General features: G+C 37.0%; 1 protein-coding gene across 3 annotated transcripts in view; it reads right to left on the bottom strand.

Annotated features, from left to right (window-relative positions):
- The window catches only part of PPP4R3A (protein phosphatase 4 regulatory subunit 3A), a 69,175-nt gene that overhangs the window by 17,541 nt on the left and 34,366 nt on the right, over window positions 1-17,268 (bottom strand). For 2 of the 3 annotated variants that reach the window (XM_069086003.1, XM_069086004.1), the window contains exons 4-7: window positions 6,073-6,690; window positions 1,483-1,560; window positions 1,285-1,401; window positions 358-513 (exon numbers count right to left, since the gene is read on the bottom strand). In XM_069086003.1, the coding sequence (XP_068942104.1) occupies window positions 358-513; window positions 1,285-1,401; window positions 1,483-1,560; window positions 6,073-6,690 (969 nt within the window). The remainder of the gene's footprint in view (window positions 1-357; window positions 514-1,284; window positions 1,402-1,482; window positions 1,561-6,072; window positions 6,691-17,268) is intronic. The other variant, XM_069086002.1, reaches the window with a different exon arrangement.

The following is a 17,268-nucleotide window of genomic DNA, read 5'->3' on the forward strand; positions in this document are numbered from 1 at the left end:
AAAAATTTTATGAATTATTCTAGGAACATATTCTTGGCAAATACAAAATTTTCTTGTTAAGTTATTAATAATCTTCATAAGCACAATTAGAAACTGATTAAACGATACGGAAAAGGCAAGAAAGCAAGTAAATGGCAGAACAAGAAATAAACCTGATTCTTGGGATTTTAAAAATGACAATATTAATGACTTAATGAACCCAAAAGATAAGTATTAAATTTGTACAAGGATAGAAGACAATATTTGATTCCTTTACCACTGGTTAGGTAGGCCTATATGCTTTCCTCTTTCTCATTTAAAAATATCCAGTACTTAAATCTTTAAGAAATATTTACTATTAGTGCAAATAATATTTACCTTGTTGGTTATTTTTTGCTCTGTTAACTTCTTACTTACATCATCGTTCTGTTGTGCCTCCTGCATGACAAACTCTCGTACCATGGATGGATTATATTCAACCAAGTATGAGAATATATCAGTAGCAGCACTTCGCACCTGTGCATCATCCATACCCTGTAGATTAAAAAGTACTTTTCTTTTTCTAAACAAGTATGGAACATGGGAGACATACATATTTTGGGCATTCTTTTTATAACTTCAAATGTCTGCTGTTCAGTTTTAAAATCTTAGCTGACACGGTTTCAGGGTTGGAAATGAAAAATCATTATTAATAGATTTCTGAATGAGTGTCAATTTAGTAAAAGAATCAAGAATTTTCCCCCCAAAAAATATCACCCAATAATGAACAGTAGTAGATTTTTTGTCCAGTTGATAACTTCTTCACTTCTAGCTCTCTTTCCAATTGGCTCCACGACCTCAAAAGTTGCCTTGCCTACCTTAAGATGACTCTATCCTCAGGCCTCCTCAATGATTGGTGAGTCCCTGCCTGGGGATCCCCAACAAAGATCCCTTTCACTTCCAGCTGACTCTTTGATCTGTTCCACCTCCCTACTGGCTTCATTGTCCACATATGGGTATCTCTGCATCTTTTTATATTCTGTCCTCCCTATTAGAATATAAGCTTCTTGAGAGTAGGGACCACCTTGTTTTCTTGTTTTTGTATCCCCCAGAGCTCATTACAGTGCCTGGAGCATAGTAAGTACTTAATAAATGATCTAAAGTTCAAATTAAATGGATTCAATATACTATCCACAGAGACAATTCAAAATATCTAATCCACTGAAATGCCAAAAGATCTTCATAAATCCAGTTTAAAAGGTTTTAGTAGAACTGACACATTAAAAACACAGTTCCTGTTTATAACAATAGAGAAAATGAACTTACAAGGATGACTTCTAGAGCTGGTAGAATGCCCATACTTGACAATGTCTTAAAAAAAGCATCTCTGTTTTGGGGTTGTAACGTTTGGGAAAATGCACAGAACTCTTTAAGAAAATTAACCTGAAATTAAGAAAAAATATTAGTGAATAGAAAAGATGAATGTTAATTGGTTTACATTATTTTCATAACATAAATTCTTACCAATTCTTGTCTCTTTTCTTCATCTGTTGCTTCATCTGTTAGTTGTGCGAACAAATCTGTCAAAAACTTTTCATCTTCCTATAATACCAAATGATGACCATTAAAAATTAATGCTCAAAATTAATCTTAATTAATAGCTGCAATGTAAGGCTATCAAGGAAAATGTAAAATACTGCTGTGGAAAAAAGGGTGGTAGTAGAACACAACAAAATGCCAATTTCACCAAAGAACATGACTTCTTTAAATCTCTAGCTGCATGAATTCTATTTTATTTTTTGCTTTTTGGATGGCAATTGGGTTTAAGTGACTTGCCCAAGGTCACACAGCTAGTTTTTGGTGTTAAGTGTCTGAGGCTGGATTTGAACTCAGGTCTTCCTGACTCCAGGGCCAGTGTTCTATTCACTGCACCACCTCGCTGCCCCAAGTTCTATTTTAACAGAATAATCATTTTCTGGGAAAGTTACCCCTCTCCTAATATATCAGTTCAACTAAGTTAAAGTTCAAGAAAGTATATTCAAGAAAGCAAAATTCAAAAACTACTCTGTTACTAGCTATAAAATATTTTTATTGAACGCTCCAAGGATAAGCACACAGATGACAAACTCATCAAATTCTCAGGTGACAGAAAACTAGGATAGCCAACAACACTAGATGATAGGATAAAACAAAAGATCTCAGGGGCGGCCAGGTGACACAGTGAATAGCAGCGGCCCTGGAGTCAGGAGGACCTACCTGAGCTCAAATCCGGCCTCAGACACTCAACACAAAAACTAGCTGTGTGATCGTAGGCAAGTCACTTAACCCCAATTGCCCTACCTGCCCCCCTTCAAAAAGGCAAAAAACAAACAAAAAAAGATCTCAAACTAAAAAGCTGACCAAAATAAGATGAAGTTCCTTCCTTTTTTCCCCATTATGATTGATAAAAACGAGTATTTCTTTATATAAAAACCAGAAAAGGAGGATTGTATGCAACATGAACTATTACATACTACTTTTAAAAAAGTATACAACACATCTATATATCACTCAGTAGTGCCAACATAGCTACATTTATTGAAAGTATCTTTTTGATGTCCTTCTGCTCTCTTCTGTGTATTTTTTAAATGTTTCATTGACATTTGTTTTTTGGTATCCCTACCACTGTCCCCTCAATTCCTTCCATAAATACTCCTCCCTCAAAAAATAAAGCCCTCTTTTTCTTAAAAAAAAAAAAAAAAAAAAAAAGCAAAACAAATCTACACATTGGTTGTATCTGAGAATATATGACTCATTCTGCACATTCAGTTCATCAGCTCTCTTCTGAAAGGTAGGCAGCATGATTCATTATCAGTACAAGATGAAATTTAATACTGATAAAGTCTTTAACACAAATTTTAAAAAAATCAGTGCCATCAATACAAGGGGGAAGAAAACAGGAGTTCATCTGGAAGTTTTAGGGGTCTTTGAATTGCAATCTTACATGAGCCAGCAGCACAATGTGGCAGCCAAGAAAAATAATTCAATCTTCAGATACATTAAGAGGGCCACAGTGTCCAGGATCAGCTGAAGAAACTAGGAATATTTAGCCTGTAGAAGATATAGCTAGGCCATGATAGCTAAGTACCTGAAAGGCTAAAGTGGAAAGGATATCAGGTTTATTCTACATGGCTCCAGATGGCACTAAGAACAACGAGCGGAAAATGAAGTAAAGAAAAAGTTCCTCAAAAATATCTGGAGTTATCCAAAGGTAAAAATTAGCTCCCTTGAAGATATAGGGTTATTCCTCAATGAAGGCCTTCAAACAAAGGCTGGATTGATAACTTTCTGTTAAGCTGGAGGGAATTTTTTATTCAGGTATAGGCTACACTACATACCTCTGAGGTGTCTTCTAGCTACTGAAATTCTGTGATGTACACATCACTTTTTTTTTGGAGGGGCAATTGGGGTTAAGTGACTTGCCCAAGGTCACACAGCTAGTTTTTGTGTTAAGTGACTGAAGCCAAATTTGAACTCAGGTCCTCCTGACTCCAGGGCCAGTGCTCTATTCACTGTGCCACCTAGCCGCCCCCTATACACATCACTCTTAAGAATTAATGCCTGGCTGGGAAATTGTATTTCAGATGCAGTTTTCATTTACTGTTTCTAGAATGTCATGACAAGGACTAGTTTCACATTGCTACAAAATCATCTAAATGGCCAAAGATCATCACCAACAATCAATAAATAATAAGCATTATTTAAGTGCTTATTTAAATTACAGGGCTAGGTGGTGAAGAGCTTCAGGCAGCTGCACTAACGGCAGGGGATACAAAGAGAGACAAGGAGTTCAGTAATGGGGGAGACAATATAACAATATAACGGATAACAATGCACATACATATAGTAAATGGGAGGTAATCTTAGACCTGCAGGTACTAGAAGTGAGTGGTAAAGGTGGACTAGGAAAGGTCTCTTGTATAAGTGGGATTTGAACTGAGTCTAGAAGGAAGCCAGGGGAGCCAGGAGGTGGACAGGACAAAGAAGAGCATTCCAGGCATGGACAACAACCAATGAGAAAGCATGGAGTGAGAAAATGGAATGTTCTGAGCAAGGAACAGTAAGAAGGCTAATGTTGCATCACAAGAGTATGCAGAGGGGTGTAAAAAGACTGGAAGATAGTAAGGGGCCATGTAATTTAAAGTTTAAAAAAAAAAGGACTTTATATCTGATCTTGGCAAGAACAGGGAGAGAAGAAGAGAGGAAGGGAAGGGGGTAGAGAGGAGAGACAGAATAAAAAGTCAGAATCTTGTGTTAGGAAAATCACTTTGACAGCTGAGTAAGAAGATGAACTAGAGAGTGAAAAGACTTGAGGCAAGGAGACTAATCAGTAGGCTGTTGCAATAATAGCACTTGTGAGGAATTGAGGGTCTATATCAAGGTAGTGACTGTGTCAGAAGAAGAGATATACAGAAGAGAATGCAAAGGCAGAAATTCCAAGATTTGGTGATATACTGGATATGTGAGGTGAGTGTAAGTGAGGGACTGAGGATGACATCCAAGTTGCAAGCCTGGCTGACTGGTGATGGCTTTTATAGTAATCTGGTAGAAGAGGGGCACATGGTAAGGAAGCTAATAAGTTCTGCCTTGGACAAGCTGAATTTAAGATGTCTATGGGACATCTAATCTGAGATGTTCCAACAGACAGTAAGAGATACAAAAAATGGAGGTCAGAAGAGATGTTAGTATTGAATAAATAAATCTAAGAATCACTGGTACAGAGATACAAAGAAAAAACAAAAAAAGGCCCCTCGTCTTCAAGAATCTCACATTCGAATGGAGATGTGTACATGTACTGTGTGTGTGTGTATGCACACATCTGTGCTCGTTTCCTCTAATACCTTGGATAGCACTTATCAAATGTGTTGTCCTCCCTCTCTACCCCTCGCCAAAAAAAACCTCTTCAGTCTCTCTCCCCAGTTTCTATTCGACAATGCTTTGATTTTGTTTGTGCAAATCTTTTCAACTTCATGCAGTCAAAATTACTAATCAGAACACACAAGACAAATACAGAGTATATAGAAATTAATCTTAAAAGACAGCTCTGCCAGTTGGGAAAGGCCTCTTGGAGGTGGTACTTGAGCTGAGTCCTAAAGGAAGCCATGGATTCTCAAGAGCTGGAGGTTGGGAAATAAAGCATTACAGGCAATGGGGAATAGGCAGTAGAAAGGCCTCAGAGAGATGAGATGGAATGTCCTTTGAGAAAAACAATAAGAGGGATGGGTTATGGAGTATGTGGAAAGGAGAAGAACATGAAAAGTTTGGAAATGTAGGAAAGGACCAGACTGTGAAGAACTTTAAATATCAGTGAAAAGACTTTATATTTGATCCTGTAGATAATAGGAAGCTACTGAACTTTACTTAGTAGTGGAGGGGTGACATAATTAGACGTACACTTTCAGAAAATCAATTTGGTAGCTAAGGGAAGGAGAGACTGGAGTAGAAAAGAGACTTGAGGGATGGAAATCAGTCCAAGACAAGGCGATGTGGGTTTGAATTAGGGTGCTGGCTGTGGAGAGAAGGGACATAAGTGAGCGAAGTTGTAGAGAAAGGATTTATAAGATTTAAGTAACTGACTGAATCTGAGAAGTGAGCAAGAAAGAAGAGTCAATATGACATTGTGGTATTCCCAATAGTAGTTCAGAAGAGGGGGAAGGCTTTGGGGCAAAGATAATGAGCTTTGTTTTGGACACGTTGAGTTTAACATACTTATGGGACTCAATTCAAAACATCCAACTAACAAAAAATACAAAGAATTAATAACTTCTGTTCTCTGATATGACACCATTTTAGAAGTATAGTCAAACTTAAAGAAATTGAACTATTCCTTAGAAATATATTTTAAAATAACACTGTCCAAAATCGAAAATATCAAAAGCAAAAACCAGTTATTTGAAAAAAGGAGAACTAATTACAAGAGTTATTGTGCATTTTCCCACTGGAGCTAAATGCCAATTAATAAAAAGCTCTAAATAAATAGGGCATCTTTTCAGGTTTTTCTTTTAAAACAAAAATTTTCTTGCACCCAGTGAAAAGTAGACAAAGTTAACCTATTAAATTTTTGATCTGACTCACCTGCAACATACCAACAATTTCCACTTTATTAAAAAAGATGAAGGAGTGAAGTGTTGATAACATATTTTCCTCAAAAACTGAAGGAGTAGGTAGAACCATATCTTGTATATACTGAACTCTGTATGTTTGATGAATTTTCTGCTTTAACTCAGGATCTGATATTGGAATCACCTCTTTAAATTTGGCTGTTTTCGTAAGAAATTCCCTGTGTTTCCGTGGCTGTGATAAAGAAGGATCATATTCTAGACAGCCAATTACATCCATTATACATTCCTCAGAAAACATAACTTCAAAAAGTGCAGTTCGATTCAAGAGGAAGATTCCCTTGATAATTTCATATAAGTGGTGTAGTCCTTCAATATTTTCCAAGTCCTCACACACATGAAAAAGTTCCAAGAGCTTTTTAATATAGCCCTCATTTTCCAGTGCTAGTGCGAGTTTTTCACGACGAAGGGGGGAAGGTAAAGAAGATGCCACGAGTTCAGCAATTTCCTCAAGTCGACTTAATTCACAAGATGGCAATTCCAAACCTGGTGATGACATATCATCAAAACGTTCTTCTTCAGATTCATCCACAAGATCCTGAGTAATATCCACAGAAGGGTCTTTTCCTTGAACCTGTTAAAAAGAAAGAACTCTATCAAGTATATGTAATTATAGCTAGTAATTCCAAATTATACTCTAGAACAGACCTCAAAAATGATAAAAACACATTCTTAAGATTTTGACAAGAGGTATTATCAAAAAATTAATTATTATAATTTTCAATTTGTCTCCAAACTAAACTGAGACATGAAACAATCCCTAATTTTTTCCCACTGCACAGCAGAAAGAGAAATTCCATTTAAAATAACTGCAGACATTATAAAATACGTGGCAGTCTACTTGCCAAGACAAACCCAAGCACTCTAAGAACACAATTATAAAACACTTTTCACAAAAAGTCAGATCTAAACAGCTGGAGAAATATTAACTGCTCACAGGTAGGCCAAGTCAATATAGTAAAAAGACAATTCTACCTTAATTTAATTTACTTATTCAGTGCCATATCAAATGACCAAAGAATTATTTTATAGAGCTAGAAAAAAATAAACAAAATTCACAATTCAAGGAATAAATGAAAAAAAAAATGAAAAGGAAGAAGACCTAGCACTACCAGAGTTCAAACTATAGTACATAGAGATAATTATCAAAACAATCTGGTACTAGCTAAGAAAGAGTGGTGGATCAGTGAAATAGATTAGGTACCCAATACATCAGTGTTAAATAACCATGGTAATCTAGTACTTGATACAAAATGAAAGATTCCAGCTTTGGGAGCAAGAACTCATCATTTTACAAAAATTGCTGAAAAAACTGCAAAGCAGTTTGGCAGATACTAGGAACAGATCAACATATATACCACTGTTTACCAAAATAAGGTCAGAATGGGTAAATGATTTAGACATAGAGGATGATATCACAAGTGAATTAGGAGAACATGGAAAAATTTTCCTGTGAGATGTATGGATAAGCGAAAAATATGTGAACCAAACAGGAGAGAGGATTCCTGGGAAGTAAAATTGTTAATTTTTATTACTTGAAATTAAAAAACTTGCAAAAATGAAAACCAATGCAACTAAAATGAGAAGGAAAGCAGGAAACTGGGGGGAAAGTTTATAGCAAAGTTCTCTGATAAAGGCCTCATTTCTCAAACATATATAGAACTGAGCCAAATTTATAAAAATAAGAATCATTCCCCAATTGATAAATGGTCAAGGGATATATGAATAGGTGGTTTCCAGAAGAAATCAAAGCTATCAAGTTACATTAAAAAATGCTCTAAATCACTACAGGTTTGAGAAATGCAAATGAAAATTCTGAGGTACTACCTTACACCTATCAGACTGAAATAACATGACAGAAAAGGAATATGATAAATGCTGGAAGGGATGTGGAAAAATAGATACACTAAAGCACTACCGGTAGGTAGTGTTGGGAAGTGGTCCAATTATTCTGGAGAACAATTTGTAACTATGTCCAAAGGGCTATAAAACTGTGCATACCCTTTGACTCAGCAATACCACTACTAAGTCTATATCCCTAAGAGATGAAAGAAAAGGGGAAAGGACCTATATGCAAAAAAAAAAATTTACAGTACCTATTTCTGTGGTGGCAAAGACCACAAATTGAGGGGATGTCCCATCAATGGGGAATGGTTGAACAAGCTGTAGTATATGATTATGACATAGTACTATTGTACTATAGAAAATAAGGTAGATGGTTTCAGAAAAACCTGGAAAGACTCTGTTAACGATCAACTGTGAAAGACTTATGATGAAAATGATGAAAAATTACCCACTTCCTAAGAAGTGATGAACTTCTGAGTGCAGATTGAAACATACTTTAACTTTGTTTTCCTTACCCCTCTCCACCTTTTGCAACATAGCTAATATGGAAATATGTTTTGTGTGACTTCACATGTATAGCTGATATACTGACTACCTTCTCAGTTGGTGGGGGAGGGACAGGAAGGAGGGAGAGAATTTGGAACTCAATTTTTAAAAAAAGGAATGCTAAAAAATAATTTAATTTTTCCTATTGTATTCTATTTTCTTGATATATACATCTAAAATTCCTAAACTTTTATTTCCACGAATTTTTAAATGCTAATTTTCACTGTCCACAGTACTCCCTCTAGGAAAACACTATGGATTCTTATCCTCCCTGACAACTATCCTTCCATTCTCCCAGGTAGAGACAGCCACAACTCTTCCTCATCTTCTATATCTATCTAGTTGTCAAATATTGTTGACCTTTAATATAATTCTAATTAGACCTATATATGGAATTTGTATTTATGAATGGCATATTGCATAGGTTACTGGCAGAAAAAGATATAAAAATATATAAGGATATGGATGCAGCAGTTGTTTACCAGTTAGGATGCAGGTGACAAAAAAAAAAATACCACCTAACATTCTTAACAAAGACTGACCATCATTTCTTCCTTAGTTATGGGTGTTAATATATCTTTCCTTGGCTTAAATACATGCTTTAATTCTTAATAATTCTAAGAAAATCTATGGGGAGTCAAGATGGTGGAGTAGAAACAGGACCTCTGCGCTCCAGCTCCCACCACCTCCAATCCATGTAAAAGGGGACTCTGAACAAACTTCGGAGCTACAGAACCCACAAAATGACACAGAGAAGCTAACCTCTCACTGAGGAGAGCCCAGCAGGAATCAGCCAGCACAGCGCTATGGGACCCACACTGAGGTTTTAGCCCCAGGGTGGGCCCGACCAGCCAAGGTCTGGAGGGACTCCAAGATCACCAGTAGCTGTGGCAGTCCAGAATTATCAACACATAGATGCTAAAAACAAAGTGAGAGGTCAGTGCAGTGTGGACTTTAGGACCCAGTAGTTGGGAGTAGTTTGCCCAGGGGGCCATGGGACCAGTCTGAGGGGTAATCGCTCATGCTTTAACCTGCTTGGATCTGGATTGCAGTGTAGGGTGATGGTCCTGGGGTGTGTGACCAGCTTGCCAGAGCGTGTGGAGGCTCCAGAGAGGGCACCCAACTAATACCCCTGGCAGCTGAGAAAACCCCACCCTTTGGAAAAAAGCTCCCCTGTCTGGTGGCAGAATCCCACTGTGGCAAAACACCCAAAAGTCAAGTAATTGAGTGGCAAAATGAGCAGGCAAAGGAAGCAAACCAAGCAAAGCAATCCAACATTAGACTCCCATTTTGGGGACAAAAAGGAGTAAAGCATGGAACAGGAGGAAAACAGTGAAGTCAGAACTCCTGCACCAAAAGCTTCCAAGAAAAAAAAAAAAAGAGCTGGTTACAGGCCATGGAGGACCCTAAGAAGCAGATAAAAGAAGTGGAGGAAAAATTGGGAAGAGAAATGACAACAATGCAAGAAAATGACAAAATGAGAGTCAACAGCCTGACTGAGGAAAATAACACCTTAAAAAATAGATTAACTCAAATGGCAAGAGAGGTTCAAAAAGGCAAGGAGGAGAAGAATGCCTTAAAAAGTTGAATTTGCCAGATGGAAAAAGAATCTCAAAAGCTCACTGAGGAGAATCATTCCTTCAGAATTAGACTGGCGCAAATGGAAGCGAATGACTTTATGAGAAATCAAGATGCTGTTAAACAGATCCAAACAAATGAAAGAATAGAATACAATGTGAAATATCTCATTGGAAAAACCACTGACCTGGAAAATAGATCCAGGAGACATCATTTATTTATTTATTTGTTTGTCTATTTTTAGAGCAATCAGGGTTAAGTAACTTGCTCAAGGTTACATGGCCAGTTATTTCTGGGTGTGGTGCTAAGTATCTGAGCCTGGATTTGATCCCCAGGTCATCCCGACACTGGAGCCAGTGCTCTTACTCACTATGCTACCTGGCTGCCCCTCAGGGGAGATAATTTAAAAATCATTGGACTACCTGAAAGCCATGATCAAAGAAGGAACCTAAAAATCATCCTCCAAGAAATTCTCAAGGAAAACTGCCCTGATGTTTTAGAACCAGAGGGCAAAATAGTGGTTGAAGGAATCCACTGATCACCTCTCGAAAAAGATCCCCAAAACTTCTAGGAATATTATAGCCAGGTTCTGAAATTCCCAGATCAAGGAGAGAATATTACAAGCAGCCAGGAAGAAACAATTTGAATATTGTGGAAACACACTCAGGATAACACAGGATCTGACAGCTTCTACACTGAGGGATCAAAGGGCTTGGAATATGATATTCCAGAGGTCAAAGGAGCTGGGATTAAAACCAAGAATCACCTACCCAGCAAAACTGAGTGTCATGTTTCAGGGGAAAATATGGTCATTCAGTGGAACAGAGGACTTTCAAGCATTCTTGATGAAAAAAAACAGAGTTGAATAGAAAATTTGACATTCAGATACAAGAAACAAGAGAAGCATGAGAAGGTAAACAGGGAAAAGAAATCATAAGGAACTTATCAAAGTTGAACTATTAACATTCCTACATGGAAAAATAATAATGATAACTGATGAAACTTTTCTCAGTATGAAAACAGTTGGAGGGAATAGAAAAATATATATATATATATGTGTGTGTGTGTGTGTGTCTATATTGGAGGGTATACGGGTGTATGAATACACATGTGAATGTGTGTATATATGTTTACAGGTATCATAGATAGAGGGCACAGGACCAATTTAAGAGGAAGGAATGATATTTAAAAGGTGAAATTAAGAGCTGAGAGAGGAATATAATGAGAGGAGATAGGGAGAGACAGAATGGTGTAAACTATCTCATATAAAGAGGCAAGGGAAAATGGTTACAATGGAGGGGAAGAATAGGAAGGCAAAAGGGAATGGGTCAACCTTATTCTCATTGAATTTGGCTTGGGAAGGGAATGACATACACACTAAATAGGGTATCTCACCCTACAGGAGAGTAGGGGGGAAGGGGATAAGAGGGAGGATGATATAAGGGAAGGCAGGCTGGGGGGAGGGAAGTTGGAAGCATCCACTTTTGAAAAGGGACAGGATCAAAGTAGAGAACAGAACAAGTGGGAGGTGGGATAGGAGGGAGGGAAATAGTCTTTTCCAATATATCTACTACGTTAATGTTTTGCATTAGTTACACATGTACAACCTATACTGAACTGCTTATCTTCCCAGTGAGGGTGGGTGACAAGGGAGGAAGGGAATGAATCTGGAATTCAAAGTTTTAAAATCAAATGTTTAAATATATATACGCACACATATACATACACACACTATTATTAATACTATTTTACATGTAATTAAGAATAAAAAAAGAAAAAATTCTTTAAAAAAAAAATTCATCAGCCCGGGAAGGCGCGGCGCCTGGCAGAAGCAGGCCGGGAAGAGGCCTGATCAACTCTTAGGGCAAGTCTTCCCACCAACCACAAGGTCCACTACCAGGCCTATCACCAAAGGGCTGGGACTGGAAAGAGCAAGGTAAGAAGCAAATACAGGGGCCCCTGTCCTGGACAGCAAACACTCCTGGGGCTACCACTTCATAGCCCAGACATTTTTTTTTTTTTAAAAAGCCCCTTTCAGGACTTCCAAAGATTAGGATGACAGAGTGAACCTCACCTGCTCCAACCCCCCCTCTGACCCTGAAAACATAGTAACTCTTGCCCCAGGGCAAAACCCTCTACAGTAAAGGCTAGGGATCCTAGAGGAAGGGCGTGGCCAGGACACTGCCTCAAAATGGGTAGAAAGCAGACTACAGAGACAAAGACTCTGGAGTCCTACTATCCTCAGAGGGAGGAACCAACATCTGAGGGAGACAATGTGGACTCCACACCCAAAGCTGAAACTTCAACAGGGAATGGGGTCCCAAGCACAGAAGGCTCTCCTAGATGAGATCAAAAGGAACTTTGAAAACAAAATGAGAGAGATAGAAGACAAAATGAATAATTCTCTCAAAACAAAAATAGCAGAATTAGAAAAACATTATAAAGAGGAAAACATCTCTCTAAAAAGAAAAGTGTATGATATGGAAAAGGAGCTTCAAAAATTAACCAAGGAAAATGATTGGCTAAAAACCAGAACTAACCAAATGGAAACAAATAACTCTATGAGGAGCCAAGAATTAGCCAAGCAAAACAACAAGAATGAAAAATTAGAAAAAGAGGTAAAATACCTCAAAGAAAAAATAACTGACCTGGAAAACAGATCCAGGAGAGATAATCTGAGAATCAGAGGCCTACCAGAAAATTATGATGAAAAAATGAGCCTGGACAACATTCTCCAAGAGCTCGTTAAGGAAAACTGCCCTGAGATATTAGAACCTGAGGGTAAAATAGAAATCAAGAGAATCCACCGGACACCTGCTGTAAGAGATCCCAAACTGAAAAGTCCTCGAAATGTTGTGGCCAAAATCCAGAACTACCAGATAAAAGAGAAAATACTTCAAGTGGCCAGAAAGAAACAATTCAAATATCGAGGGTCCACAGTGAGGATTGCACAGGATTTGTCAGCCTCTACACTGAAAGATCAGAGGCAGTGGAATACAATTTTCCGGAAGGCAAAAGAGCTCGGGTTACAACCAAGGATCACATACCCAGCGAGACTGAGCATATTCTTCCAGGCAAAGAGATGGTCATTCAATGATATAACAGAGTTCCAGACCTTCTTGATAAAAAAGCCAGAACTCAATGGAAAATTCAACCTCCAATTAGGAGATGCAACAGTGACTTAGAAAGGTAAACAAGGAGAACACACACAACACCCTGCTATTTGAAGGAGAACACACACAACACCCTGCTATTTGATAAGAGCAAACTGGTTATAGACAAGTAGAGGGTATGACTATAAAATACACAAAATGACAATTTAAAAAAATCTTGTTAAGGGCTACAAAGGGACTGCAATGGAAGAAAGGGAATGGTTGAAGTGGAAAAGGGTAAATTATGCCACTCATAAAGGCATAAAAACTGTATAGCAGAGGAAAAAAAGGGAGGGAGTTGGGAAGCATATGAGCTTTTCCCTCATTGGTTCTGGTACAAGGAGGGAATAACAACCAGTTAAGCATAGGACTCTATGGAGAAGAAACGCAAAAAGTATCATTTTAGAGGGAAAGAGGGGAGGGAGAGGAGCTTCGCCTGAGATTTGTTCCTGTCACTCTTGATGTGAAGAAGAAATAGCATACTTCATTAAGTATAACAATATCCTACAGGCAGTAGGAGGCGGAAAGGGTTATGAAAGGGGGGTGGGAGTGGTTTGTAGGAAGGGAAGTAGTAAGGGGAAAGGGGAGGAAAAGGGAGGGGGGATGAAAAGGGAACACTGAGGGAGGTGGTGGTCAAAATGAAAACTATTAAGGTGGGAAGGGAGAAGGGAGGGAAAATATGAACAATAACAGGGGCAGGAATAGGATGTGGGGAAAGAAACAGATAACAATCATAACTGTAAATGCGAATGGAATGAACTCTCCCATAAAACGGAGACGGATAGCAGAATGGATTAGAAATCATAATCCTACAATATGCTGTTTACAAGAAACACATCTGAAACAGAGGGATACACACAAGGTAAAGGTAAAAAAGGTTGGAATAAAATATATCATGCCTCAGCTAAAGTAAAAAAAGCAGGGGTAGCAATTCTTATCTCAGATAAAGCAAAAGCAAAATTGACCTAATTAAAAGAGATAAGGAAGGAGACCATATCCTGTTAAAAGGCACCATTGAGAATGAAGCAATATCACTACTTAACATATATGCACCAAGTAGTATAGCATCCAAATTCCTAGAGGTGAAGGTAAAGGAATTAGAAGAAGAAACAGATAGCAAAACAATACTAGTGGGAGACCTTAATCTCCCCCTCTCTGAACTTGATAAATCCAACCTCAAAATAAACAAGAAAGAAATCAAGGAGGTGAACAGGATTTTAGAGAGGATAGGTATGACAGATCTCTGGAGAAAACTGAATGGGGATAAAAAGGAATATACTTCTTCTCAGCAGTTCATAGCACATACTCAAAAACTGACCATGTTCTAGGGCATAAAAACCTCACAATTCTATGCAGTTAAGGCAGAAATATTAAATGCATCCTTCTCAGATCATGATGCAATAAAAATTATATGCAATAAAGGGCCAGGGAAAGACAGACTAAAAACTAATTGGAAATTAAACAATTTAATCCTAAAGAATGAGTGGGTCAAACAAGAAATTATAGAATCAGTAATTTCATTCAAGAGAATGATAATAATGAGACAACATACCAAAATCTGTGGGATACATTAAAGGCAGTTCTTAGGGGAAGTTTTATATCCCTGAGTGCATACTTAATTAAATTAGAGAAAAGGGAGCTCAACAAATTGGGCATGCAATTAAAAAACCTAGAAAAAGAACAAATTCAAAATCCCCAATTAAATACTAAATTAGAAATATTGAAGACAAAAGGAGAGATTAATAAAATTGAAATTAAGAAAACTATTGAATTAATAAATAAAACCAAGAGCTGGTTTCATGAAAAAAACCAACAAAATTGATAGACCCTTAGTCAATATGATAAAAAAAAAGAAAGAAGAAAACCAAATTATGAGTATCAAAAATGAAAATGGTGAATCTACCTCCAATGAAGAGGAAATCAAAACAATAATTAGGAATTATTTTTCCCAATTGTATGCACATAAATTTGACAATCTTAGGGAAATGGATGAATATTTACAAACATACAAGTTGCCCAGATTAACTGAAGAGGAAGTAAATTACTTAAATAATCCCATCTCAGAAAAAGAAATTGAACAAGCCATCAGTCACCTCCCTAGGAAAAAATCTCCAGGGCCAGATGGATTCACTAGTGAATTCTATCAAACATTTAAAGAACAATTGATTCCAATACTCTACAAACTATTTGGGAAAATTAGTGAAGGAGTCCTACCAAATTCTTTTTATGACACAAATATGGTACTGATACCTAAATCAGGAAGAGATAAAACAGAGAAAGAAAATTATAGACTAATCTCTCTCATGAATATAGATGCAAAAATTCTAAATAAAATACTAGCCAAAAGACTACAGCAACTTATCTCAAGAATAATACACTTTCATCAGGTAGGATTTATTCCAGGAATGCAAGGATGGTTTAATATTAGGAAAACCATCAGTATAATTGATCATATCAACAATAAAACTAGCAGAAACCACATGATCATCTCAATAGATGCAGAAAAGGCTTTTGACAAAATACAACATCCATTCCTATTAAAAGCATTAGAAAGTATAGGAATAAATGGAGCCTTCCTTAAAATAATAGGTAGCATCTATTTAAAGCCATCAGCAAGTATTATATATAATGGGGAGAAGCTAGAAGCATTTCCCATAAGATCAAGGGTGAAACAAGGGTGTCCACTATCAACCTTCTTATTCAATCTGGTACTAGAAACGTTAGCAGTAGCAATCAGAGAAGAAAAAGAAATCAAAGGAATCGAGTTAGGCAAAGAAGAGACCAAGCTATCACTCTTTGCAGATGATATGATGATATAATTAGAGAATCCTAGAGAATCAAGTAAAAAACTGCTTGAGACAATAAATAAATTTGGAAAAGTTGCAGGATATAAAATAAACCCACATAAATCCTCGGCATTCCTATATATTTTTCCAATGAAGTTCAACAGCAAGAAATAGAAAGAGCAATCCCATTTAAAGTTACTGTAGACATTATAAAATATTTGGGAATCTACCTGCCAAAACAAACCCAGGACCTGTATGATCATAACTACAAAACACTTTTCACACAAATAAAGTCAGATCTAACTAATTGGAAAAATATCAATTGCTCGTGGCTGGGTCGAGCTAATATAATAAAAATGACAATTTTACCCAAATTAAATTATATATTTAGTGCCATACCAATTAGTTTACCAAAAAACTACTTTATAGAGCTAGAAAAAAACAGTAACAAAATTCATTTGGCAGAATAAACGGTCCAGAATATCAAGGGAATTAATGAAAAGAAATGCTAGGGAAGGTGGACTAGCTTTACCAGATTTCAATCTGTACTATAAAGCAGCAGTCATCAAAACTACTTGGTACTGGCTGAGGAATAGAGGAGTGGATCAATGGAATAGATTAGGCACATGAGATTCACAAGTCAATGACTATAGTAATGTATTGTTTGATAAACCTCCAGACCCTGGTTTTTGGGATAAGAACTCACTATTTGACAAAAACTGCTAGGAAAACTGGAATATAGTATGGTAGAAACTGGGCATAGACCATTATCTAATGCCATATACCAAAATCAAGTCTAAATGGGTGCATGATCTAGGTATAAAGGTTGATACTGTAAGCAGTCTCCTAAAACAAGGAATAGTTTACCTATCAGACTTGTGGAGAGGGAAAGACTTTATGACTAAACAAGAATTAGAGAACATTATGAAATGTAAAATGGATAATTTTGACTACATGAAATTGAAAAGTTTCTGTACTAACAAAGCCAATGTAACCAAGATTAAGAGGGAGGTGGGAAATTGGGAAAGAATCTTTACAACCTATGTCTCTGACAAAGGACTCATTTCTAAAATATACAGAGAATTGAGTCAAATTTATAAGAATACAAGTCATTCCCCAATTGATAAATGGTCAAAGGATATGAACAGGCAGTTTTCAGGAAAGAAATTAAAGCTATCTGTAAGTACATCTAATTCACTATTGATTAGAGAAATGCAAATCAAAACAACTCTGAGGTACCACATC

The sequence above is a fragment of the Petaurus breviceps genome, unplaced genomic scaffold (genome assembly GCF_028583685.1).
Source record: "Petaurus breviceps papuanus isolate PSGF00001 unplaced genomic scaffold, PetGlider_PUasm1.0 177, whole genome shotgun sequence".
NCBI classification, from domain to species: Eukaryota; Metazoa; Chordata; class Mammalia; order Diprotodontia; family Petauridae; genus Petaurus; species Petaurus breviceps.